At 44.4% G+C, this 25,220-nt stretch overlaps 2 protein-coding genes across 3 annotated transcripts in view; both read left to right on the top strand.

Moving 5' to 3' along the window:
- Positions 1–474: 474 nt before the first annotated feature.
- Positions 475–18,424, top strand: srms (src-related kinase lacking C-terminal regulatory tyrosine and N-terminal myristylation sites). Its single transcript, XM_069527647.1, has 8 exons — positions 475–1,343; positions 3,344–3,465; positions 5,228–5,394; positions 11,335–11,482; positions 13,011–13,169; positions 14,182–14,363; positions 15,096–15,252; positions 15,664–18,424. Exons 1-8 carry the CDS (start codon positions 964–966, stop codon positions 15,861–15,863), a joined length of 1,515 nt encoding a protein of 504 aa, XP_069383748.1. The 5' UTR covers positions 475–963; the 3' UTR covers positions 15,864–18,424.
- A 935-nt stretch (positions 18,425–19,359) lies between these two features.
- The window catches only part of LOC109641116 (protein-tyrosine kinase 6-like), a 6,240-nt gene continuing 379 nt past the window's right edge, over positions 19,360–25,220 (top strand). The window contains exons 1-9 of one of the 2 annotated variants that reach the window (XM_069527646.1): positions 19,363–19,499; positions 19,532–19,957; positions 21,926–22,047; positions 22,408–22,568; positions 22,984–23,149; positions 23,507–23,668; positions 23,811–23,992; positions 24,068–24,221; positions 24,529–25,220. The exon at positions 24,529–25,220 is cut by the window's right edge and continues 379 nt beyond it. In XM_069527646.1, the coding sequence (XP_069383747.1) occupies positions 19,599–19,957; positions 21,926–22,047; positions 22,408–22,568; positions 22,984–23,149; positions 23,507–23,668; positions 23,811–23,992; positions 24,068–24,221; positions 24,529–24,707 (1,485 nt within the window). In that variant the 5' untranslated portion in view covers positions 19,363–19,499; positions 19,532–19,598 and the 3' untranslated portion in view covers positions 24,708–25,220. Of the gene's footprint in view, positions 19,958–21,925; positions 22,048–22,407; positions 22,569–22,983; positions 23,150–23,506; positions 23,669–23,810; positions 23,993–24,067; positions 24,222–24,528 lie in introns of both variants that reach the window. The other variant, XM_069527645.1, reaches the window with a different exon arrangement.

Below are 25,220 nucleotides of genomic sequence, written 5' to 3'. Positions count from 1 at the left end.
CTGCCACTGACGAGCTCCGTGCACTGATGTTTGAAACCCTGTGAACTTACTAACTGAAGATTTATGTTAACTCTGCTCCTGATTTATGAGATTATTGTGAAAAGACCCAAAAGTTTCCAGATTCATCCATTAAATCATTAAATTCTGTGTTGACATGGTGAAAATATTAGAATATGAAATCTTTAGACATTTATTTTGTGTAAAACATAATGATGATGACTCCCCACAATATTCTCTATCTTGTCGGGTCCTTGACCTCAAACAAGAAAACACATGAGAGAAGAATAAAAGAATAAAAGATTAAAAGAATAAAAGAATAAAAGATTAAAAGAATAATGTTTCAATGAAGAGAAAAAGAAAACGATCGATCAGACTGAATGAGAGAGAAAGTGTTCCAGAGCCATGAAGAGGTATGGTCTCTCTCTCTCTCTACACCACCCCCCTCTCTCTCTCTCTCTCTACCCCCCCTCCCCCCCTCTCAGTACGCAGGTAAGGGTGTGTGCGTGCTGAGCTCCAGCGCCAAACCCAAACTTTTACGCACGGTGCCGCTGCTTCACCTTCCTCTCGCTCCTCGGTGGATTTTGCACCTGATCACAACCGGCTGCCGTGATTCCGGTGGATTACCGGTGGATTCCTCGCGGAGCCATGCGCTCACTCTGCGTGTTCATGTTGGGTCGCGGCCGCCGAGTCCTCGCAGGGAACCGATGCGACTTGGATTGCCTCCATTCCCGTTTCCGCATTCCCGCAGCCGCCGTGCGCACTGCAGACGCGGAGCTGCGACCCACGATCTCGACAGAACAAACCGGTTCCTCCGGATCCTCCACCTCCGAGCTGCTGGCGCTGCGTAATGTTTGCAGCTAGAGAGCGAGGGGGACCTGGAGGAGCGAGCGGCCGGAGCCTGCAGGCGCGGAGAGGCCGCTGTGTGTGGACTGATCGAGGCTGAACACACCTTCATGTCCCGGGATGGAGAGCTGCTGCCGCTCGTGTATGCCGTGTTTCAACCGGCTCTGGAACTGGATCTGGCCCGACTTCCGCTACCCGAACGTCCCCAACCACAACCATGTCATCGCCAACCCGGCGGCGCAGGCGGCGGAGATCCGCACCGTGTCCGGCGACATCCGCGTCCCGTCCCCCAAGAAGCGGCCGGTGCAGCTGTACGCGGCGCTGTTCGACTTCGTGGCCCGAAGCGACGACGAGCTGACGGTGAAGGAGGGAGACAAACTGTCGGTGATCGAGAAGCGAGGCGACTACGTGCTGGCGAAGAAAGTGACCGGGTCCCTGGAGTCCGGACTGATCCCGGCCAACTACCTGGCTCTGCTGCAGGACGAGTTCGCCAAACACAAGTGAGTCTGACCCACTGATCCGGATCAAACTGAACCTGGTCCGGATCAAACTGAACCTGGTCCGGATCAAACTGAACCTGGTCTGTGTCTGAACTGATCCGGATCAACCTGAACCTGGTTTGTGTCTGAACTGAATGAATTAGATCTGATCCGGATCAACCTGAACCCGGTGATCTTCTGTGTGTGTTGTGGAATGTATTGATTTGTCTCTGAGGACATTAAGATAAAGGGACGTCTGTGGGTTAGTAATAATGTGATGTCTCACAACAGAGACCTGAATGTCTCTGAGGACATGACTGATCTTTGTCTCGTCTGTGGCGCAGAATGTATTTGAGTTTTAAACTCGTTCATTTGATCGGAGGTCATATTTATTTAGGGTCTTGGTTCTGGAGCCGTTCTCTTGTTTATCAGGTGGCTGCAATATCAGTCTTCACCTCTAGATGTCACTACATGCTGCACACTGAACCTTTAAATGATTTGTCACAACAGTGGACGAGTGATCGACTTGTTGTATCATGGCGGAGTTTCCTGGACCTCGTGGTTCTGTCCTGAGATACAGTAGTGGTTTCCAGTGTCGCCTCACAGAGAGAAGGTCGGGGGTTAGAATCCCGGTCAGTTTGGGTTCTTGGAGTTTGCGTGTTCCTCCCGTGTTTGCGTGTTCTCTCCAGCTTCCTCCCATAGTTCAAACACACGCAGACTGGAGTTGGGTTGATGGGACAATTTAAAGGTGGTGTGTCCTGCCTCTCGCCCAGCGTCCTCTGGGATTGTCTCTGTCTCCCCCGTGTCCCTCGCAGCATTGACGTGGTGGAGTCTCCCGACGACTCGCTGTGGTTTTCATCTCCGAAGCTACAGGAGCTGAAGACTCGAGCTCAAATCCTCTGCAGCTGCAGCCTGGAGCTAAATGTGGCCGAGCGGCAGCGCGTGTTCTCTGCTCTGCAGCTGCAGCTCGTCCATTATTCATTCAGTCTGCAGGGAAACGTCATGTTTCAGCTGAGCTGTCTCCGTCTCTCCGAGGTTGACTTCACCGTGTCCTTTCACTTTGCTGACCAGAGGCTTCACGTCCCGCTGTCGTCAGGGAAACAGGAGACGAGGAGCTTTGTGTCAAGTCCTCGATTAAAAGACTCAACTCTGTTTTTTAAGAATCCCAAAGACAATGTCCAGCGTTGGATCATAAGTCCTCCGTCTGTCTCAGTGCTGAGTTCTTCAGAGAACTCATGGATCCTGATGATCTCTTTGATGGAGCAGACGATGAGCTGTGATCAGCTCTTTACAGAAGAATTCAGTCTGTTGCTCTGCTGAAGTCTCTGGACACTTTGTCTCATCAGATCTTCTCAGGCCGGATGAGAAGCATCTGTGAAGCATCAGTGTCCATCACGTCTCACACAGACTGACAGAGACTTGTCCCGGAGACAGTCCACCGGGTTCTGAATCATCACATCTAAATGTCTGACTCCAGGAGTTCATTTGTTCTCTTGTTGTTAGTTTCAGTGAAACCTGAGTGTTGAGATTAGACCCGCCCTGATTACTGAGAGTAAATACAGGTCACTTCACACACACGCACAGACACACACCATACACACACACAGACACACACACACACACCATACACACACACACACACACACAGACACACACGCACACACACACACACAGGGAACCAGGCTTCAGTAGTTTTCAGGTCGTTGTTGTAACCGACTCGACCAGTTATTGAAATTGTTTAACTGTAATTGTGAGCAATGTTTACTTTGTTTACTGTGTGTGTGTGTGTGTGTGAGAAATATCACACTGTCTCATTTCTCTCTCAACTTCTGTTCATCAACTTTTAAATCACCTCTGTGTTATCACACCTCCTCTCCCCCCCCCCCCCCCCCCCTCTCTCCTCTCTCTCTCCTCTCCCCCCCCCCCTCCTCTCTCTCTCCCCTCTCTCTCTCTCCCCTCTCTCTCTCTCCTCTCTCTCCCCTCTCTTCTCTCTCTCCTCTCTCCCCTCTCTTCCCCCCCAGGTGGTACTATGGGAACATAAACCGAGTGAAAGCTGAGAAGCTTCTTCTGGCTTCCCAAAACAAAGATGGCTCCTTCCTGGTTCGCATCAGTGAGAGTCACAGTGACGAGTACACGATCTCCGGTAAGAACCCCCACTCACCCCATCACCCCCTCATCCACTCACCCCATCACCCCCTCATCCACTCACCCCCTCACCCCCTCATCCACTCACCCCATCACCCCCTCATCCACTCACCCCATCACCCCCTCATCCACTCACCCCATCACCCCCTCATCCACTCACCCCATCACCCCCTCATCCACTCACCCCATCACCCCCTCATCCACTCATCCACTCATCCACTCACCCCCTCATCCACTCACCCCCTCACCCCCTCACCCCCTCACCCCTCGTACCTTGTACCTTTTCTCTTTCTTCTTTTTAAATTCCCTCTTGTCTTGTCTGTGTTTTTTGTACTTTGTTGTGGATTTGATGAAGTAACTTCAACAAGTTTAACATAAATGAAACCAGGTTTGTCCACAAGTTTAACAAATATTAAAACTTCAAGGATTTCTCTGCAGCATCTTGACTTATTAAATAAAGTCACATTATTTATCAAAAGAAAAATCCAAACTTATTTTCAAATATTCATTTGTTTTCTTAATTTTATCTTCAATTTTAAGACTTTTACTTAATTTTGTTTTGATGATCTGACTTTTTACAGAATCTTCATACAAATAAAGTGATTGACAGATGAAATCGTAAGAACAGCAGCTGCCTCCACACGTGCACAATCTGACGAGAAGTGAGGAAACGCTGTCGCACATCACATAGAATATTAAAATACCAGAAGTATAAGTACAGTAGAGTATTGAAGTGAAAACAATTCAGAGAAATCTAACAGGAAATAAAAGAAAGAATTTAATGATGAATGTGTGAAACAGTCCGAGACGTGAATCATTAGTTCGTTAAATCCAGATGAGACATGTCGGAGTTCAGATCTGGTGCAGCAGCAGAGGAGCTGCAGAGCGAAACATGTGACTGCAAAATATGAAGCGCTGCACTTTTCCACCGACACTGGAGATCGTCCCCTCGCTCCTTCTTCCTCCCTCGCTCCTTCTTCCTCCCTCGCTCCTCCCCTCATCTGTCCCGTCCTCCATCTCGACCTTTATCTCCCCGACTTCGATCTGCTCTCGTCTCCTCTGTCCTCCCTGCTCCTGCTGCAGAGGACACGAGGGGACACCTGTGCCCTCGGGCAGCCGTGTAGGAGGTCGGCCTTTAAGACCGCAGCAGCAGCAGCAGCTTGATTTTCAAGAACAGGTTTCGTTCTTTAGTTTTCCGTCTCTGTCTGAGAGCTTCACTCTGAAGACGAGAACCAGGAGGAAACAAGTGCACTTCCAAGTGTTCTGTTTGATTGATGAAGATCTGTGCCACAGTCCCGGTCACATTAAAGACTAATTATTATTTCTTCTTCAGGATAACGTAGAATCTCATGAAGCAGATAAAGGTTTGAACAGATCGTTAGTGTCGGAGGCTGGATAACGATCTGCAGGTTGTTGTTGTGACTCTGAACTGAACTCTGCTCAGTTTATCTATAAATATCTGTCTCTTCTTATCGCAGCCATAAAAACACGTTCACGTGTTCACATTCATTCATCAGTTTATTGTTTCCCTGAAAGCTTTGAACTGTTGAACTGTGAAACGACCATAAAGACGTTTAATGAGGACGTTTCCTCGTCTCCTCGCACGTCCTCACTTTGCACGTCTTTGTTTATGAATTTACCCACAATCCTCGAATGTCCTGAAGGTGCCGTGATGTTTACAGTCATTCACAGTAATCGTTCCATCAGAGTCCTGTTCAAACTGGTGTCAGATCAGATGTGTGCTCCTCTGTGTCCTGCAGCTCGCAGTGAGGGGAAGGTTTATCACTTCAGGATCCAGCGCTCCAGCATCGGTGCGTACTTCGTCTCAGATAAAGTCTCCTTCGCCACGCTGGGCGAGCTCATCTCCTACTACCAGAAGAACCCCCGCAGCCTGGGAGTGCTGCTGGAGGAGCCCTGCGCCCAACAGGTAGGACACAAACTCAAAGTGCAGCTTCACTGCGTTTCTCCTGACGACCCACGAGGATCGTTGAGACTTGATAAACGGGTCAAATGACAAATCAACAGAAAACTAGAACGCCCCTCAGCAGAGCTCAGTCCCTCACGTTCATGTTCACCTGGACGTTGTTCTCAAACTGAATCGATCTCATCTCAGGTCCTAGTTCCAGGTTCACAAGATAAAAACATACTTTAATCCTCCAGATCCAGGTTTTTACTTGGTTCCGCACCAAACTACACAGATTCATGAATATCAACTGATTATCACCAGTCATCAACGTCCCTGAACGATTCCCTGAACGATTCCCTGAAGTCCCTGAAAACAAAGAGTCACAGACAGATCTCAGGATCCGTCCCTGCAGCTCCACAGCACAGCTCAGTGGGTTCTGGGTCAGAACTGAATTTAGGTTCTGTGACGGGGCCGTCGGGTCTCAGATGATTTATGAGAAACTGAATTAAACTGAAGTGAACAGAACCGGCTCCTCACAGAGGTACAAGTACAAGAAAACACACAAGTACATAAGTGTGGATGTAAATACTCAGTCGTATTACACACGATGTTTTTCTATTGTGTCTAAAGTGCAGAAGTGTTTACTGCATTTATGAGGTCCAAACTTTATTGATCCATCCAGATGAGTCACATCTACAAATACTTTTATATTGTACAAGTACAATCAGTCCCATTGTACAATTACAGTGTAAGAAATAAGACGTGATGATTGAAGTATACACTTATACACTGTATATATATATATATATATATATATATATATATATATATATATATCACTACTTATAATATAACTACAACAATAATATAACTACAATAATATAACTACAATAAAAATATAACTACAATAATATAACTACAATAATATAACTACAACAATAATATAACTACAATAATATAACTACAATAATATAACTACAATAATATAACTACAACAATAATATAACTACAATAATATAACTACAATAATAATATAACTACAATAATATAACTACAATAATATAACTACAACAATAATATAACTACAATAATATAACTACAATAATAATATAACTACAATAATATAACTACAATAATATAACTACAATAAAAATATAACTACAATAAAAATATAACTACAATAATAATATAACTACAATAATATAACTACAATAATATAACTACAATAAAAATATAACTACAATAATATAACTACAATAATATAACTACAATAATAATATAACTACAATAAAAATATAACTACAATAATAATATAACTACAATAATAATATAACTACAATAATATAACTACAATAATATAACTACAATAATAATATAACTACAATAATATAACTACAATAATAATATAACTACAATAATATAACTACAATAAAAATATAACTACAATAAAAATATAACTACAATAAAAATATAACTACAATAATATAACTACAATAATAATATAACTACAATAATATAACTACAATAAAAATATAACTACAATAATAATATAACTACAATAATAATAATTATGTTCATTCAAAAGCTCCAGTTTTCTAAGTTCATCTTAGTTTGAGCAGCTTTTTGTCTGAATCTGAAACAAAGCTCTTGAATTTTTCTTCCTATTGTCGAAGCAGGAATTTCATCTCTTTTAAAATTAAAACCAAGACGCAGATTTCTAATATTATCCGGAGTAATTAAGCAGAGAGCTAAATCTTTGGCACAGTTTTAGAATAAAAGCACGCGCAGTAATTACTCGCTCTATCTCTGCTCTGCAGCTCGACATTAAACCCCATCAGCTCGAGCCTCTCGGAGGTTTCTGAGAGTCGCTCTGCAGATTTTACAACATTTAGAAAATGAGGACGATGAACTTCAAGGTGCAGTTTTTACCAGATGGACTTAAAAAAGATAAAACTCTTCTTCTTCTGTATCAGAGGTCACTCAGTGATTCCTCCGTCTTCTCTCTTCCCTTCCAGCGGAGGTTCTGAGTCCGAGGCCACGGATACACTGAGGCAGAAACACACACACACAATCATCACACGCACACGCACACACACACACACACACACACACACACACACACACACACACACACACACACACACACACAGAATTAGCACATGTTCAGATGTACTGAACTCAAAGAAAACAAACGGAGCCTTCTGTTCCTCTGTGACCTGAACAATGGATTTTACTTTATTGTATGTTTGAGATTTTTGTCCGATTGATTCACATTATATCACGATCAGGTCACGTTTCGTTGATTTCTCAAGTTTGAATCCAAAAACAGAAAATCAGCAAAAGTAAAAGTGACTCGATGTGTTTTTTCATCCACAATAATAATGATGATGTCAGTGTCTAAAGATCTGGTTCATGGAGAGAAGCAGTTATCGGAGCTAATTTATTCTCTTAGAATCAGACGAGTCTCTAGAGCAGCGTCCGCTCTGTGATTGGTTTAGACGATTATAAATTCACACAAAGAAAACAGGAAACGCTGAACGTCCACATGTGACACGATCCGACTCCGGAGCGTCCAGGCTGCAGCTCTGAGGAGGTTTCTCGTAGCGAAGGGGGAATTTCAAAACTGGAACAGGAAGTGGGAGAGGAGAACGCTGCATGAAGTCATGGGACGTTTATCCAGAGGCTTCATATGTTCAGGCTCATGTTCTCATCATGGAAACACAGTTTATAGATAAATCACACAAACACGTGAGGAACGAACAGCAGCTGAGAGCGAGAGCAACATTTACAGATGGTCAGTTTTCATAAACAGTTCTTCATTTCATTGATTTTGTCTTTAACTTATAAACTATTTCACAACTTTAACACATAGTTAGAAACAGAAAACCTCTGAATTAATGTTATAATATAAGTGCGTCACGTACAGTTCATGATTTAAGAAATGGACATTTTCAAGCTCTGTTATCATCGATCTGCTTTTAGAAAGTGAGACGTTAAGACGTCTCTAAATGTTCCACCAGTTAAATTAAAACGGCTCCTCACTGATCTTTCAATCACTTTTTATCGACTTGGCGCAGGATCTCGTTTCCAGAGACGAAACAGTCGAGAGACAATAAAACGTGATGAGACTCAGTTTGTGGTCTGACTCCTCCGTTAGATTAATCCTGTGTCTGTGGACGGTGTGTGGAGCTCTGGTGGCTGAGTCTGTCCAAAACTATCAGGGATGTTTATGATTTAAGATTTTAAAAGAAGAGAGACGACAGTTTGAATGTCTCTGTGATTTGTCCTGATGATGTGGAAACAGGTTAAAACTGAAACTGCTGCAGGAAAGAGCCGAGCAGCAGACCGGAGCTAAATCTCACTCATTTCAATTTGGTTTGTTTTGTTTCAGTTGTTTTATTCACGAACTGTTGTCGAAGCTTCAGCAAAGAAAAAAGTTTTATTCTCGTGTGTTAAAGCAAATTACAAACAGAGACACTTGAATTTCTTTTAAACTTAACTTGATCTGTATTTTATTTAATTTTATTTATGAGTGATGTCGAAGTTTATAATTTTTTTAATCATGTTTTCTTATTGAATCATTTCATTGGTCTGTTCATTTCATTTCTTGTTCAACAAAGCACTTGATCATTAGAAGAAAATCGTTTGTTGCAGCTGATTAATGATGAAAATAAATTTCTCATGAAACATCATGTTTTCATTTGTTCATTTTTCACTTGTTCATCTTTCTTTCATTCTTTCACTCACCTCCAACAACTAACTGCTGATCTGTTGATTCACGACATCAAACCTGGAAAAAAAAGATTCAAACGAATCTGAAATATTAAAAACTAATTTGAAAAAGTTCACAAAATAAAGTTGTGTCTCTTTAGTATTTTCCATCATTTCTCTCGTGTTTGCAGTTTGAGATTTATCTGTGAAGGAACATTTGATTTGCATCTGGAGAAAATAAATGTTTCATGATGCTGAAACCTGAGAATAAAAGAAAATGTCAGAAACCAAAAAAAGTTCTGAGGAAAGAAAACGTTTAAAAAGTCGAGACGAAGTGTTTTAATCAGTCATTTCAGTTCATTGTGAATAAAAACATGTTCAAGCTGATTTCACCTGATTAAACACCAGCTTCTTTTTTTATCTTTAGACTTTGGGTCCAAAGATAAAATATCTGTGATCAGAATATTATATTACAGCGTCTCATGTATTTCCACACGACGTCCAACTCGTCTCTTTGAATCTGCAGCGCCGTCGTTCAGCAGATGAAGAACATTGAAGATTCTTCAGTGTTTCCTTTGAATCTTTCCACGAATATTAATAACGTTCAGTGTTATTGCAGCCGTCACGTGACTTCTTCTGAAAATGAACTTTTCTAATGAGGTTAAACTGGGAGGTTCCAAATATTAAACTAGTTCTGAATATTGTCACCTGATAGTTAAATATCAGTGTTTGCACTCGTCTCCCTCTGTCGTATCGCTCTGTCGTCTCACTCTGTCGTCTCACTCTGTCGTCTCACTCTCTTGTCTCTCTCTGTCGTCTCACTCTCTTGTCTCACTCTCTTGTCTCACACTCTTGTCTCACTCTCGTCTCACTCTCTTGTCTCACTCTCTTGTCTCTCTCTGTCGTCTCACTCTCTTGTCTCACACTCTTGTCTCACACTCTTGTCTCACTCTCGTCTCACTCTCTTGTCTCACTCTGTCGTCTCTCTCTGTCGTCTCACTCTCTTGTCTCACTCTCTTGTCTCACACTCTTGTCTCACTCTCGTCTCACTCTCTTGTCTCACTCTCTTGTCTCTCTCTGTCGTCTCACTCTCTTGTCTCACTCTCTTGTCTCACACTCTTGTCTCACTCTCGTCTCACTCTCTTGTCTCACTCTGTCGTCTCACTCTGTCGTCTCACTCTCTTGTCTCTCTCTGTCGTCTCACTCTCTTGTCTCACTCTCTTGTCTCACACTCTTGTCTCACTCTCGTCTCACTCTCTTGTCTCACTCTCTTGTCTCACTCTCTTGTCTCACTCTCTTGTCTCACTCTCTTGTCTCACTCTCTTGTCTCACTCTCTTGTCTCACTCTCTTGTCTCACACTCTTGTCTCACTCTCGTCTCACTCTCTTGTCTCACTCTCTTGTCTCACCCTCTTGTCTCACTCTGTCGTCTCACTCTCTTGTCTCACTCTCTTGTCTCACTCTGTCGTCTCACTCTCTTGTCTCACTCTCTTGTCTCACTCTCTTGTCTCACTCTCTTGTCTCACCCTCTTGTCTCACTCTCGTCTCACTCTCTTGTCTCACTCTCTTGTCTCACTCTCTTGTCTCACTCTGTCGTCTCACTCTCTTGTCTCACTCTCTTGTCTCACTCTGTCGTCTCACTCTGTCGTCTCACTCTCTTGTCTCACCCTCTTGTCTCACTCTCTCGTCTCACCCTCTTGTCTCACTCTCTTGTCTCACTCTCTTGTCTCACTCTTGTCTCACTCTCTTGTCTCACTCTCTTGTCTCACTCTCTTGTCTCACTCTCTTGTCTCACCCTCTTGTCTCACTCTCGTCTCACTCTCTTGTCTCACTCTCTTGTCTCACTCTCTTGTCTCACTCTGTCGTCTCACTCTCTTGTCTCACTCTCTTGTCTCACTCTGTCGTCTCACTCTGTCGTCTCACTCTCTTGTCTCACCCTCTTGTCTCACTCTCTCGTCTCACCCTCTTGTCTCACTCTCTTGTCTCACTCTCTTGTCTCACTCTCTTGTCTCACCCTCTTGTCTCACTCTCGTCTCACTCTCTTGTCTCACTCTCTCGTCTCACTCTCTTGTCTCACTCTCTTGTCTCACCCTCTTGTCTCACTCTCTTGTCTCACTCTCTTGTCTCACTCTGTCGTCTCACTCTCTTGTCTCACTCTCTTGTCTCACTCTGTCGTCTCACTCTCTTGTCTCACTCTGTCGTCTCACTCTCTTGTCTCACTCTCTTGTCTCACTCTCTTGTCTCTCTGCAGCGGGAGCTCTTCGACATGGAGCCGTGGGAACGACCTCGAGAGGAGTTCAAGCTCCACAAGAAACTGGGGGAGGGGCACTTCGGAGAGGTGTGGGAGGCCCTGTGGACCACGGAGAACAAGAAGGTGGCCATAAAGATGCTCAAACAAGGTACGACCGAGACAGACAGAGGTCGTCCTCCACAAACTGTCCCTGAAAGTTCACGGAGCTGCGTCAGACGTCTCCAGTCCTCTGGTTATTCTCAGTTAAAGAGATCGAACACGGAACGATTCTGACGATCGTGTTTTATCTGGAGATATTCTCTCTTGTTTCTGAGCAGAATGCATTGTGGGTACTCATGAGGCCCATGTGCTTCTCAGCGTGTTTCCTGTGGTGACGTTTGATTTCCTGCAGCTGAGCTTGAGGCCTGCAGGGTTTCACCCGAAACACTGAGATCTGTCCGACAGTGAGAACACACGTGAACGACATGTGATGGAGACACGCAGCAGGTTGGGGCGTGTGACAGCGCTGACGTGGGCGTGTCTCTACAGGTGCACGGATCAAACAGGATGTCCTGGTCCTGACACGCTGAGCGTCAGTTCATGATCCTGTGAGTCACAACCTGCTACTTCCTCACGTTACCGTTACCATGGCAGCAGTGGTTTGTTTTTGTCTGTCGTGTAATCACAGAAGAGTGCGTGTGTGTGTGTGTGTGTGCGTGCGTGTGCGTGTGTGTTAGCGGAGGAAGAAGAATGTGGTTGGTTCAGGAAGCTCAGAGGTGAAAGCTAAAAATAAACTGATGGAGTGATGACGGGAAGCGAAGGTGAAGACAGCAGAGGACAGAGGTCCTGGTTGGTTGGATTATCGGTCACATGCTCTCGGGCGCTGGTGGGACTGATGATGACGCTGCTGCTGATTGGTTCATGTTGCTGTGATTGACAGGTGGATTCAAACACACAGGGTTTAAAATCTGTGTTTAATAAAGATGGACGACGGCTCCACAAAGTGTCTCGAGCGCCCTCTGGTGTCTGGCTGCAGTATAGGCGATAAACTCCGCCTGCTCCATGTTAGCAGATGGGACATAGATCAAACGAGAAATGATCAAAGTAGACGTTAGATGAATGTTTCCCAGAGACGAAGCTCTTATCACCGATGTCTGATGACGGAGTGGACGAGGTGGACGAGGTGGACAGGCGGGTCGGTGTTGCTCTGGATCGTTGTGGTGAAGCCGGAGTTGGTCCACGAGGCAAATCTTTCTGTTTACTGGTCCGTCTGTGTTCCGACCCTCAGCCGTGGTCACCAGAGGGTTAGACTCCGCTGACTGAGCCTGGACAAGCAGAGGACAATGACCTGGTGGGCTGGGACATCATGATTGACAGCTGTCACAGGCCGTCCACAGAGTTTGAACTATTGACGTAATTGTCTTTATTCATGTTTTTGGATGAACGTGACTGATGAGGATAAAATGATTCTTTCAATCTCACCTTTAAAACTCTGATTTATTTCAACTTATTTCAGTTTTCAATCTTTTTAAAAATGTAAATTAACTAAAACTCAGAGTCAGTGAATGGTAAGAATTGGAAATTGGACATTTTAGATGCACGGTGTTGATGATTAATGATAAGAAGTTTAACCAGGGCTGTCACATAAAGGATAAATTCCACAATGGTTTGTGTTTGTCCTCCTCGTCGTCGTCCAGAGGACACGAAGCAGGACGAGTTTGTGAAGGAGGTTCAGGCGCTGAAGAGCCTCCATCACCCGAAGCTGATCCAGCTGTTGGCCATGTGCTCCAGAGGAGAGCCGGTCTACATCGTCACCGAGCTCATGAGCAAAGGAAGCCTCAAGTCCTACCTCGCCTGTGAGTGCTCACACACACACACACACACACACACACACACACACACACACACACACACACACACACACACAGAATGTCATCCCTTCAGTAAATCGGTTTTCTGTCTCTGAACGAGACTCTGCTGTTTCTTTTAGGAGGTTTTACAACAGAAGGTTCATTTCTCTTATCTTAGGTTTGAGAATTAAAGTCTTTTTGAGGAAACCCTTTGAAACCGTATTTAGGTCGAATGACGTTAAATCTCTTCCCCTTCAATCCAAAGCAAACGGAATTATAATCTGAGTCCTGCCAGAGAAATGTTGCTCCAACTAAAGACTCTGATCACGAGGAGTCTTAGTGTGTGTGTGTGTGGCTGTACTTCACACACAGATGGAAATTAAAATGTTTCCTTCAGTCAATAATCCTATTTTCTCCTCAGTCGTCATTATCCTGTGACAGAAACAATGAAAACATTAGAACTGCTTCTGTTCATTAACATGGAAATCACCTCCTGACGAGAGGAGCAGAACTACAGGAGCAGAACTACAGGAGCAGAACTACAGGAGCAGAACTACAGGAGCAGAACTACAGGAGCAGAACTACAGGAGCAGAACTACAGGAGCTTCTCTATTGTCTCCTGATGTTTCACTTCAGGAGACAAACTGAGACAAATAAAGTGACTGAATGAAATGAAGTGATCACAGGATTTAAACAAACAGGAACAACTATAGAGTGTTCAAATAGAGATGGTAAAGATAGATGGATGGATGGATGGATGGATGGATAGATAGATAGATAGATAGATAGATAGATGGATGGATGGATGGATGGATGGATGGATGGATGGATGGATGGATAGAGAGAGAGAGACGGACGGACGGATGTCACAGACCAGTTCCAGAGTCTCCCTCAGTGATAACACGTCCCTCTGACACTCGTCTGGTTTCTTTTTAAAAGTTGCTTTAACCTCTGTTTACCACGTGTCACACCGCCCCCCCGCTCAGCTGTAAACTCTGGTTGACCTGTGTGTGCTCAGCTGCTGAAGGTCAGGTGCTGACGTCCGCTCACCTCATCTACATGGGCAGTCAGATCGCAGAGGGCATGGCCTACCTGGAGGACAGGAACATCGTCCACAGGGACCTGGCGGCCAGGAACGTCCTGGTGGGAGACGATCTGGTCTGCAAGGTGGCCGACTTCGGACTGGCTCGGATTATTAAGGTAAGAGAGACGATTCTGTTCATCTCAGAAAGATTTATGATGATAATAATAAGACGTTCAGTGTAGAGACAGACGGCTCAAAGGTTCTGTGACATTCAAACATGAGTCACCTCAATACAAGAATATTTACTGTCAATAACTGCGACTCCAGGAAGCTGCTCCGTGTTTTTATATCATCTATGAAGTAAGAATACACTTAGTTCAATGAAGTGGGTTTTTATACGTCATGGTTCCGTTGAGATGTACTTCAGGTCTCCAGGTCTTAAATCTTCACTTCCTCCCTGAGACTTTAAAATATGAGCGTTAGCGAGCGGAGCGCCGGGACCTGAGGTGTCACAGTCATTATTTCCTCCACAGCTTCCAGTTTTCACATCATATGATCTGTTCAGATCAGAAAACACATTCATATAAAAATCATTTCACATTTAAAATCCCACGTTTCCTGAAGGCTGCGATGATCTCTGACTGTGAAAGTGGTTTTGTGTTGATGTTCCTGAGAATTAAAATGTCAACGGGACGTTTTCATCCAGCTCGTTTGATATTTACACACAACAGTGATGAGATGATAATGTCCCCAGGGATCTGATGTCACACACGAGGAAACACAAATAAAGTAAATCCACTGTTCGGGGGATAAATAAGAAGAAGCGATGGCTGCTGGGAAATCAGGGCAAAGGTTAGAGAGTTAATGTCCCTCCTGTAAAACCCTTGATTGTGTCTCCGTCTCCACAGGACAGTGTTTATACAGCGAGCAGAAGCACGAAGATCCCTGTTCGGTGGACGGCGCCTGAAGCAGCGATTTACCAGCGGTTCTCTGTCAAATCAGACGTTTGGTCGTTTGGCGTTTTGCTGTACGAGATGATGTCACGTGGCAAAATGCCTTATGAAGGTAGAGCATCTTTATATATTATATTTTTACCTCAAGATATATGAACTACAGTTCCACTACAGCAGAATTCATACGACGATATAAACTCAACCAAACTGACTCGTATGTGAACATTTAATAAATATAATATTTGTAATGTGTTTTATTTCACTCTTTATCTTTTGTTTAGTTATTGTTCTTATATGTTTTTTTAAAGTGTGAAACCCCGTTACAAGATTTTCAGGAGCCTCAGATGAAGAAACAGAAACATTTCAGTGATTTTCTTTTCATTGAGAAACGTTTACGTGCCTGTAGTTTAGAGATAATCGAGTATCTTGACTTGCAGCGGCGGTTAGCGGCGGTTAGCGGCGGTTAGCGGCGGTTAGCGTCTCACACAGTCTAAAAATGGTTTCTGTTTTTTGTCTGCTTCAGGAAAAAGCAACAAGGAGGTGTTGGACCTGCTGTCGTCTGGATTCCGGCTGCCCTGTCCGACCCGCTGCCCCCAGAATATTTACCGTATCATGATGGACTGCTGGGCCGCTGAGCCGTCCAAGAGACCCTCCTTCCACGCCCTGCACAGCCAGCTGGACTCCATCTATGCCCGGATATATTTCAAAACTATAGAGGTATAGAACGAGGGACACAGGGGGACAAAGGGACGATTAGAGGATGGTCCTCGACAGACGGACACGAAGGATCCTTTTTAATGCCATACACGTCTACAACAGGGTAAATGTATTTTAGCATCAGTGCACCGGAAACTGACGTCCACACGTGAGATGTGACGGAGAGGTCGCTCGTCTCACATGACCTCACGAGACAATTCTTCTTTTGTAAGAGTCAGGAGACTGAACTGAGAACAGCCTGAGGAAGGTGTGTGAATTCACTGCTTCACACCGCAGCACATTCACGGCACCAACTGCTTTTACTTTTATACCCGTCTGTGTTTTATAAATGAGGTTTTGTTACCTGTGTTCGTGCCATGTCTGTGTATGCACACATTGAAGCGTTATGAAATCACAGGTCAGGACTTAAACTAATCACCTGTCTTCTGATCGTAAAGCCAGTTTGAGGTTATGTGCAATAATGAAACGCTGGAGGCAGAGACGCAAACTGTCTCGTCACAGACGAAGAATACGAACCTTCAAGCAAAGGATGAATCCAACAGCTGTGGTGACCTCAGATCTTCTGATGAATCATCTTCATCTGTGCTTGAGGTCAAAGAACAGGATTCAGTCTGGTGTCAGGACAGGAGGGACGATGACAGAGTCCAGCCACCGTCCCTCAAATTCAATCAAGCTGCAGCAAATTACACGTTGATAGAAATCGTCCTCCAAACATCGGAGTCTTTTCCTGGAGATCGATGACTGATGCAGAGAAATCTGTGAAAACTGCTTCAAGCTATTTTCTAAAAAGATGATTTGACTTTTTAGAAAATTCTTCAAATCTCTTGTGAAACTTTAAATAATTGTTTTGATGGTTTAACAAAGTCTCAGGTTCACAGAAGATGAAGACCGTGTGTAAGAAGTAGTAGATGAACCTCCACCATGAATTATTCAACATCTGTGATCCTGCTGACAACAAACTGCTTCATATCCTCGCTGCTGGAGGAAACAACTTAGTTACTGCACATTCAACAGCATGGTTTGTTTTCGGGACACTTCCATATATTTTGTGGATGTCTGCTTTGACAACCTCTCGACGATGGTCAGAGGAGAAGCTCGACTCCACGCTCGTCCCTCTGCATCAACCACAGCCACGGCCGTGTTAGCTTAGCCACCGACAGAGCTAGCCTTAATGTGAGCATAGACTGTAAACACGTGAAGTCAGAGTCCGTGCAGCAGCGATCATGATGCCATGGTGTCGAGGGCCGTCACCACACTCGACCAATCACGAGTCAGTCTCAGCTGTCAATCACGAGTCAGTCTCAGCTGTCAATCAAATAACAGTTTCAAACCAAACTGATCAGAAACACTTGAACAAACATCAGTGAGATTTTTCAGTTTGTTTGGTCCATGTCCCATCTGCTAACATGGAGGAGGTGGAGTTTATGACCTGTACTGCAGCCAGACACCAGGGGGCGATCCAGAAGTTTAGGCTTCACTTCTGGGAGCCGTCACGTCGTCCATGTTTCCTCACAGTACTTACAGTAATTGTAAAGGTAATTAGATGCTTGTTTATATGAACAGCAGCTCACACACACACACACACACACACGTTAAACAAACTAATATCCCTCGAGCTTTAATGTTAGCATGCTAACTAGCATACATTCTACCTACTAGCATTGTGCCACACAAAAATGTAGCGTTTGTTGCACGTCAGCGCTGATCGAGTGGAAAAGGTTTCGACTGAGAAGCTCAACGTGATAAACCCAGACAAAGATACTGTAGCGCCACCTTCAGGACAAATTATACACGTCTGTCCCACTAGTAATCGATCAGGGTCAAAGGGCTGTAGCTTCAGATCTAAGTGCATTTAGTCCAAATCCACGTTCACTCACCGATGGTGGAAACAACCGAAGCTTTGTCGATCCTGAATCTCATCATCAATCATGAGTGTGTTGTGGGCGTGACATGCAATTAACCAATCAGAGAGCCTCCTCCCTTTAACGGCCTGGTCCGAGCGGCTTCACTCGGTTGTCTTGTTATGAACCACGAGCATTAAGTATCTCATCAGCCCACCTTCTATGACAGGGACGTGAGGAGGTTTCATCAACATGTTACATGTGTGGGAATTGTTTTGTGATAATGTGATTGTTGCTGACGCGGTGCTTGAAAAGCCACTTGGCCACAGTGCCATATGTACAGGCCTTAAGTTATTAAAGCTCCTCTGCAGGCCCACGAGTCACAACTGGAGTGCTTATGTTTACACACGTCAAACTACGAAACATGGACAATAACTACAAAAATGAACAAAATGCAAAAAGTAAATGGGGCTCAGCTCCAGTGAGCAGGAACTGGGACTTTCTTCTCCACCAACTCTACGACAGGGTTGCGATGCAATGTGATTTCAGAACAATGCAACTTTGGTCTTTTTATGCATGAAATGTACAGAAGACGAAGCCGAGTTCAGGAAACTTGAGCCATAAATCACCAAGTCACAAGATGGACACCAGTGTTTTCGGCTGTTTGCCATCAGGAACCAAACACCAGTAGTGCAAAGAATAAAGTATTTGAAGTTTTGTTTTGAAGCGTGTCTGTGGTTTCTATGGTAACCTCTTCTGTCTCACATGTCCTCACAACGTTTATTAGGATGATAAGGGAAAAGTTCAAATCTATATGACTTTGTTTTACTCAAACAATCCCTGTCCACACAGAAAACACGTCACGTGACACTGGACACGCGTGTCACTGTAAACAGGAACATGTGGTTGTTAGTTGGACAAAGAGCGAAGCTGCAAACGAGAAGCAGCAACAATAAAAAGTCAACAACTGTAACTGAGCCTGTCACAGACGCTTGTGATTGATTCTGTCACAGACGCTTGTGATTGATTCTGTCACCAGGAAGCTGGTCATGTCTGTCGTTGCCACAGCGCCCCCTGGAGGCCTGCACGATGTAACTGTAACAATACTGGAACATTATGACCTGCTTCATGAGCAGCTAGCAGCTAGCAGCTAACTATAAGAGACAAGTAGCTCTGCATCCTCAGTGTGGACGTCACGAGACACAGAAGTGAAGAGGACGGTGATGAAGAGGACGAGAGAAACAGAAGAAGAGCATCAGAGCATGTTTCACTGCAGAGCTGAAGGATTCAGGACAGACGTGGACCAGCTGCTGTTGTTGGACAGTGAGACAGAACTTTAGCTTGTTTCCTGTGTGAGACTTCGTCCGTCTCCAGGTTGTCTTCTGAGGTTGTCTTCTGAGGTTGTCAACAGATGCAGGTGTGAACAGCTGTTTGTCTCAGCTGTCTCTAACCTCCATGAAACACATTTAGTTTGTTTAATTCCTTTTTATTTCTATTCATTGTTTCATTAACTTGATTAAATTAAATCCTCTCTGACGTGTTTCTGAAAAACAAGTTCTATAAGTTCACTTTATTAATAATTATAATAACGTGTATGCATTTCATTCAGACTGCAGGTGATGATGATGATGATGATGATGATGCGTCAGAGCAGGGGAGGTTCATCTGTGCCATGGACGGAAGTCCTCGGGTCTTTACGCGCAGGAGCCGCAGGAGAAACTCCGCAACCATTTGTCCGGAAGTCATTCCGAGGATTCCTCCATCCTCTACCTGTCCGACAGGTGGAGACAGGTGGAGACAGGTGGAGACAGTTGGACAGGCAGGTGGAGACAGGTGGAGACAGTTGACGCGCACACAGGGAGGAGAGGCGGCTGTGATCAGGGACCATTCATGGTCATCTATGGGCGAGTGTCTGCGCAGAGTTTGTCCATGTCTGGAGACACTATGGCAGAGGAGCTCCGGGGAGAAGAAGCCCTCAGCTGGAGGAGGAGGAGGAGGAGGAGGAGGAGACGGCAGCGGTGAGGACAGACCACCGCAGGACAAAGCGTCCGAGAGCAGCTCCGTGTACACGGCGGTGTGGCCCTTCGAGGCCCGGCACGAGGACGAGCTGAGTTTCCAGGAGGGGGATCTGTTCTGCGTCACGAGCCGCACCGGGGACTGGTGGACCGCGCGTAAAGTGGACAAGGACGGGCGCGTCCTGGACACCGGGATCGTCCCCAACAACTACCTGGTCAGAGCCGAGTCCCTGAAAGTGCAACCGTGAGTGTTTCAGCTGCAGAGACTCAGACACACGATGGTCACATCACGGATCTACATGTTCGTGTGATTTACATCAGGTCACAGGTTCTTTAACTCACGACCAGCTGCGGACACATGCACCTGCGGAACATCATGCACAGTATAGTTATTGTTAAAAGTACGTTTGTGTTTTCTGAGGCTGAATAACGTCCAGGGAACAGTGGAGCTCACGTCACCGCTCAAACTGGATGAATTTGGGCAGAGGGAGGGAAATGTCTGAACTATGAGTTTGTGGGTTTAACATGTTGGAATGAGGAGGAACCTGCGTCCAGCATCACTGCAGCTCCTGGTCCACACATGGTTCAGTTCTACAGGAACTTAACTAGGTCACTGACGATGAGAGGCATTCTGGCACAAACAGGAACCAACATTACAAACGTGTATTTGCTGCCAAACACCTGAAGCCTCAGTGGATTCAGATTCAGAGTCAATGACATTCACATTCACTTCCCCTCAGACTCACACGTGTTGATTCTAAAAGGACTGAGCTGTCGGAACAGTTTCCATCGTGTCAAACGTTCCTTTACTGCAAACAGACAAAAGTACACACACACACACACACGCACACACACACACACACACACACACACAGTCTTTGTGTTTCGTGTCCCTTCATCAGTCCTCAGCTCGGTCAGCTCGTCCTCCAATGCTCCTTTCAAATGTTCTTTGGTTCCAAAAGTGGAACTTCCCAGTTCTGTTCAGACGCCGGATGAGAACTTGCTTCACAGAACTCGAGCAGCGTTTGACTTCAACAGTTTCACCATCGTGGGCCACACATTCCACCCAGTCCTCCGGGACACGGCAGGATTGCAGTGCGACCAGTCGGACTTGTATTTCTTCACTCTTCACAATTTCTAATTATTACGTCATCAGAAATCAATCTGTCTTCACACACGTTCAGTTTGTGGATTCGTGTGAAACACGGTGATCTCATCCAACACGTGCAACTTTGTTTTCCTGCAGCAATGAAATCCTTTAATTCGAGCACTGAACATTTCTTTTAGTTTTAAATATCTTCCTGGTATTTTATTGGAAACCAACAGAAAACTGGATAAGTCGAGTTCGTCACAGATCAAAACTAAACTCGTTTCAGCAAAAACACAACATGAATATGAAGAAGAACTCATTTCAAACCTACAGCCTCCGTGTGAAACCAGTTCAGTTCACTATCCAGGTTTTTATTTCACACTCGTCTAAAGATCCGTGAATTATTTTTATTGTCTCTGAGAAATCAGCAGAATGAAAACGTCTTTTCAAACTTTCACTCGTCTTCAATCTTTGGATCTTTTCAGAGAATCACGTTTGGAGCTTTGATAAAAAAACTTCTTCTCAGTAACTTTTCTTCTTCTGCCTCCGGATCGTTCATGACGTCACAAGTTCACAAAGTTTCTTCAAGCCTCAGAACTTCTGTTAAATATTTTTGTCATCTAATAAAAACACAGATGAATAAAAATAACAATTTGAGAGATCTAATTTAAATATTTATGAAATAAATGTTTAATACAGTGAATTAAAATAATTTGTGAGGTCGAGGTGAAGATATAAATATATTTTTTTAAGAATAAATTTAATATATAATAAAAAATAGTCCTGGACTTAGACAATATTATTGAGCATGAAATAAATGTAGATACACTTAATGTAAAGTTTAAAATATAAAAATAAATAGTTAATGACAGGTGTCATTTCTCTGCTCGTTCATCAGAAAGTTTCTGCTGCACGTTAATGAAGACTCTGATTTCTGGCTGCACAACATTGTTAGACGCCGCACGTCATCGTGTTATCACCACATCACGCCACTGACGTCGCTGTCGTCACCGTGGAGACGTGCTGCTAGCTCTGTTAGCTCAGTTAGCTTCAGGCTGAATTCAGTGAAAGTCTGAAAACATCCACTTCCTTTGACTCTTTTTCTTCCTGGTTTCGATCCAGATGGTTTTTTGGGAAAATGAACCGCTTCGAGGCTCAGAGTCATCTGCTGGGACCAGGGAACGAGGACGGATCCTTCCTCGTCCGCCACAGCGAGAAGGACAACGTGGGATATGTTCTCTCAGGTCAGACCAGCGGGTCAGAAGTTCATGGAACAAAGAGGAGGCGGTTTCTCTCAGGCCTCAAACACACGATGACTTCTGAACTAAGACTGTGATTAACACGGCTCATGTGTTTAATTCTGCTTAAATCAAAGCGTTGTTGTTACAACAATAAATCAATAAGAGACTATAAATCAAAAAGCTTTTAAAAAGATATGTGTCTTAAAATACAAAACAAATAGACAATTTCAAAGTTTGTAAAAATCTAAACAATAGAAGATAATTTATTATTAATGAAGTTATGGTAAGAATTATTTGGAGTTTACTGCTTTGTTTCTGACTGTGTGTGTGTGTGTGTGTGTGTGTGTGTGTGTGTGTCTGCAGTGAGGTCAAGCAGTCGAGTGAAACACTTTAAAATCCAGCAGGCAGCTGATTTGTTCTACGTGGAGCAGACGCAGTGCTTCAGCTCTCTGGTGGAGCTGGTGCAGCACTACGGCACCACCAGCCTCATCAACACGGGTCAGCTGAGGAGCCTCTGCAGGAGGGTACGCACACACACACACACACACGCACACACACACACACACACACGCACACACACACACACACACGGAGCGAACACACGGAGCAAACACATGGAAACTGGGATTCTTGGAATAAATCCAGTGAAATGAATTTAGTGGTCAGTTTATTAGGAACACCAATAAACCCCACGGTCCTGAAGGCTGAGACGTCATGATTGACAGCTGACTCTTGATTGACAGCTGACTCATGATTGACAGCTGACTCATGATTGACAGCTGACTCTTGATTGACAGCTGACTCATGATTGACAGCTGACTCATGATTGACGTGTTAATGTTATCAAACCATGCAGATGATTTTTTACACACACATATTTTAATTGTTCTGTGTTCTAAAAAAAAACCTACGTATGATTCCGTGTGTTTCCTCCATCAGAAAAAACCAGACACCCCAGATTTGAATCATTTCACTGTGGACGAGTGGGAGCTGCCGAAAGAAGACTTCACCCTGGAGGAGGAGCTGGGGACGGGATTCTTCGCTGACGTGTACCGAGGACGCTGGAAGAACCACATCAACGTCGCCATCAAGATCATCAAGAGTGGTATTTTCTCCAAAGGTCGACTTTGGCACCGAAACCTGGAGGATCATTAAATGATCAAATCTTAAATTCTCATTATTAAATGATTCAAATCTTAAATTCTCATCATTAAATGATTCAAATCTTAAATTCTCATTATTAAATGATCAAATCTTAAATTCTCTTCATCAAATGATTCAAATCTTAAATTCTCTTCATCAAATGATTGCGACTCTGCACATTTATTAAAAATCAGTTTGTGTTTGTTTATTGAGACGAGTTATCATGAAGACTGACGTGTGTATTAAATGGTCAACATGCCGTCTCTCCGTCTCTCCGTCTCTCTCTCTGTCTTCCTCTTCTCCATGTTTCCGTCTCCAGACTCGGAGTTGAACCACCGGGAGTTTCAGAGGGAGGTTCAGATCCTGAAGAGTCTCCGTCACCGTCACCTCATCTCTCTGTTTGCTGTGTGCACAGCGTCGTCACCGTATTACATCATCACGGAGCTGATGGAGAAAGGCAGCCTGCTCACGTTCCTCAGAGGTGAACCTCCGTTTTTAAAAACATCTCTGACCCCACGACCTTCGTGAAGTTTCAAAATAAAATGACAGTTCCTTCTTCTCTTAACTTCTTGGTTCTTTGTTTTGAGTCTAAATCTTTGTGCGTTTCTTCGTGTCCCTCTCAGGTCCAGAGGGGGCGCTGCAGGACACGGCGGCACTCATCGACATGGGTGCCCAGGTGGCTGATGGGATGTTGTACCTGGAGGAGCAGAACAGCATCCACAGAGATCTGGCGGCTCGAAACGTGCTGGTGGGAGGAGACTACATCTGTAAGGTGGCCGACTTCGGACTGGCCCGAGTGATCAAGGTGCGGAGGGAGGGAGGAAGTTCACCTGATGAAATAAATAAATGAATCAATTAGTAAAAGGTTTGTTTCATCCAGGAGCCGTTCTACATCTCAGAGGACAAGAAGATTCCCTACAAGTGGTGCGCTCCCGAGGCCATCAGCCACGGGAAGTTCTCCAACAAGTCGGACGTCTGGTCTTTCGGCGTCTTGCTCTACGAGATCACGACGTACGGAGGCATTCCTTACCCAGGTCTGAAGTTTGTGAGTGATTGTGCAGATCATTAATCGTGCTTCTGTCATCAGACGACAGCTCGTTGGTATCATTTCTCATTGTGATCGTTTGAATCAGTGCTTGAAAGTGAGATTTCACTAAACATGTCGAAGGAAGTGAAAGTAAATGTATTTAAAAGTTTGTGGTTGAGCAGAAAGTCTGCAGGTGGATCTACAGATGTTTTATTGTGAAATCCTCACTTCACCACTTCTCTCTCTCTCTCTCTCTCTCTCTCTCTCTACCTCCCTACCTCCTTCACTCCTTCCCTCCACCCTCGTCTCCTCAGCCCTCAGTAATCAGGAAGTGTTCCAGCAGGTCACCAAAGGTTACAGGATGCCGGCTCCGCCCAAATGCCCCGACGTTCTCTATCGCATCATGTTGCAGTGTTGGAGCCACGAGCCCGACGAGCGGCCGCTGTTCAAGTCCCTGAAGGTGCAGCTGGACGGCGGCTTGTACGAGATGTAGTGACCTCCGCCCTCCTGCGGTGCACGCTCAGCGCCTCGGACACGGAGCGGCGACTGGGATTCGTCACTGAGGATGATTATTTAAAAACCAGGAAGTGAAACCACACAATCGCTCACTCACTATTCCGCGCTTCACTTGAGTGATGTCATCGGGAAAGATGAGAAAACACGTTGGGACATGACGTCATTGTTCAGGATTGTGACAAACAACAACAACGACGACGTCGGCCGGTGATCCCACAGTTTGAATGTTTATTTACACTTGAAGGTAAAAAACATCTCTCGAGTGCAATGCATGATGGGTAGTGCTCAGTCAGTGACCATTGGTTGTGCACTATCTTTCATGATGCATTATGGGAAACAATGAGTGCACCATATAGGATCCAGAAACTAGGAAACAACGAACTCTGAACTATATGTAGGTATATTTCTTATTCAGTTCACATTTAATTATAATTTTTATTATTCAACTGATTTTTTCATTATTTCCTTTGAGACGAAAATATTTGAAAAA

This window comes from Paralichthys olivaceus, chromosome 6, assembly GCF_024713975.1.
Source record: "Paralichthys olivaceus isolate ysfri-2021 chromosome 6, ASM2471397v2, whole genome shotgun sequence".
NCBI lineage: Eukaryota > Metazoa > Chordata > Actinopteri > Pleuronectiformes > Paralichthyidae > Paralichthys > Paralichthys olivaceus.
The sequence above is the reverse complement of the archived record's forward strand: the minus strand, read 5'-3'. Positions and strand labels throughout refer to the sequence as shown.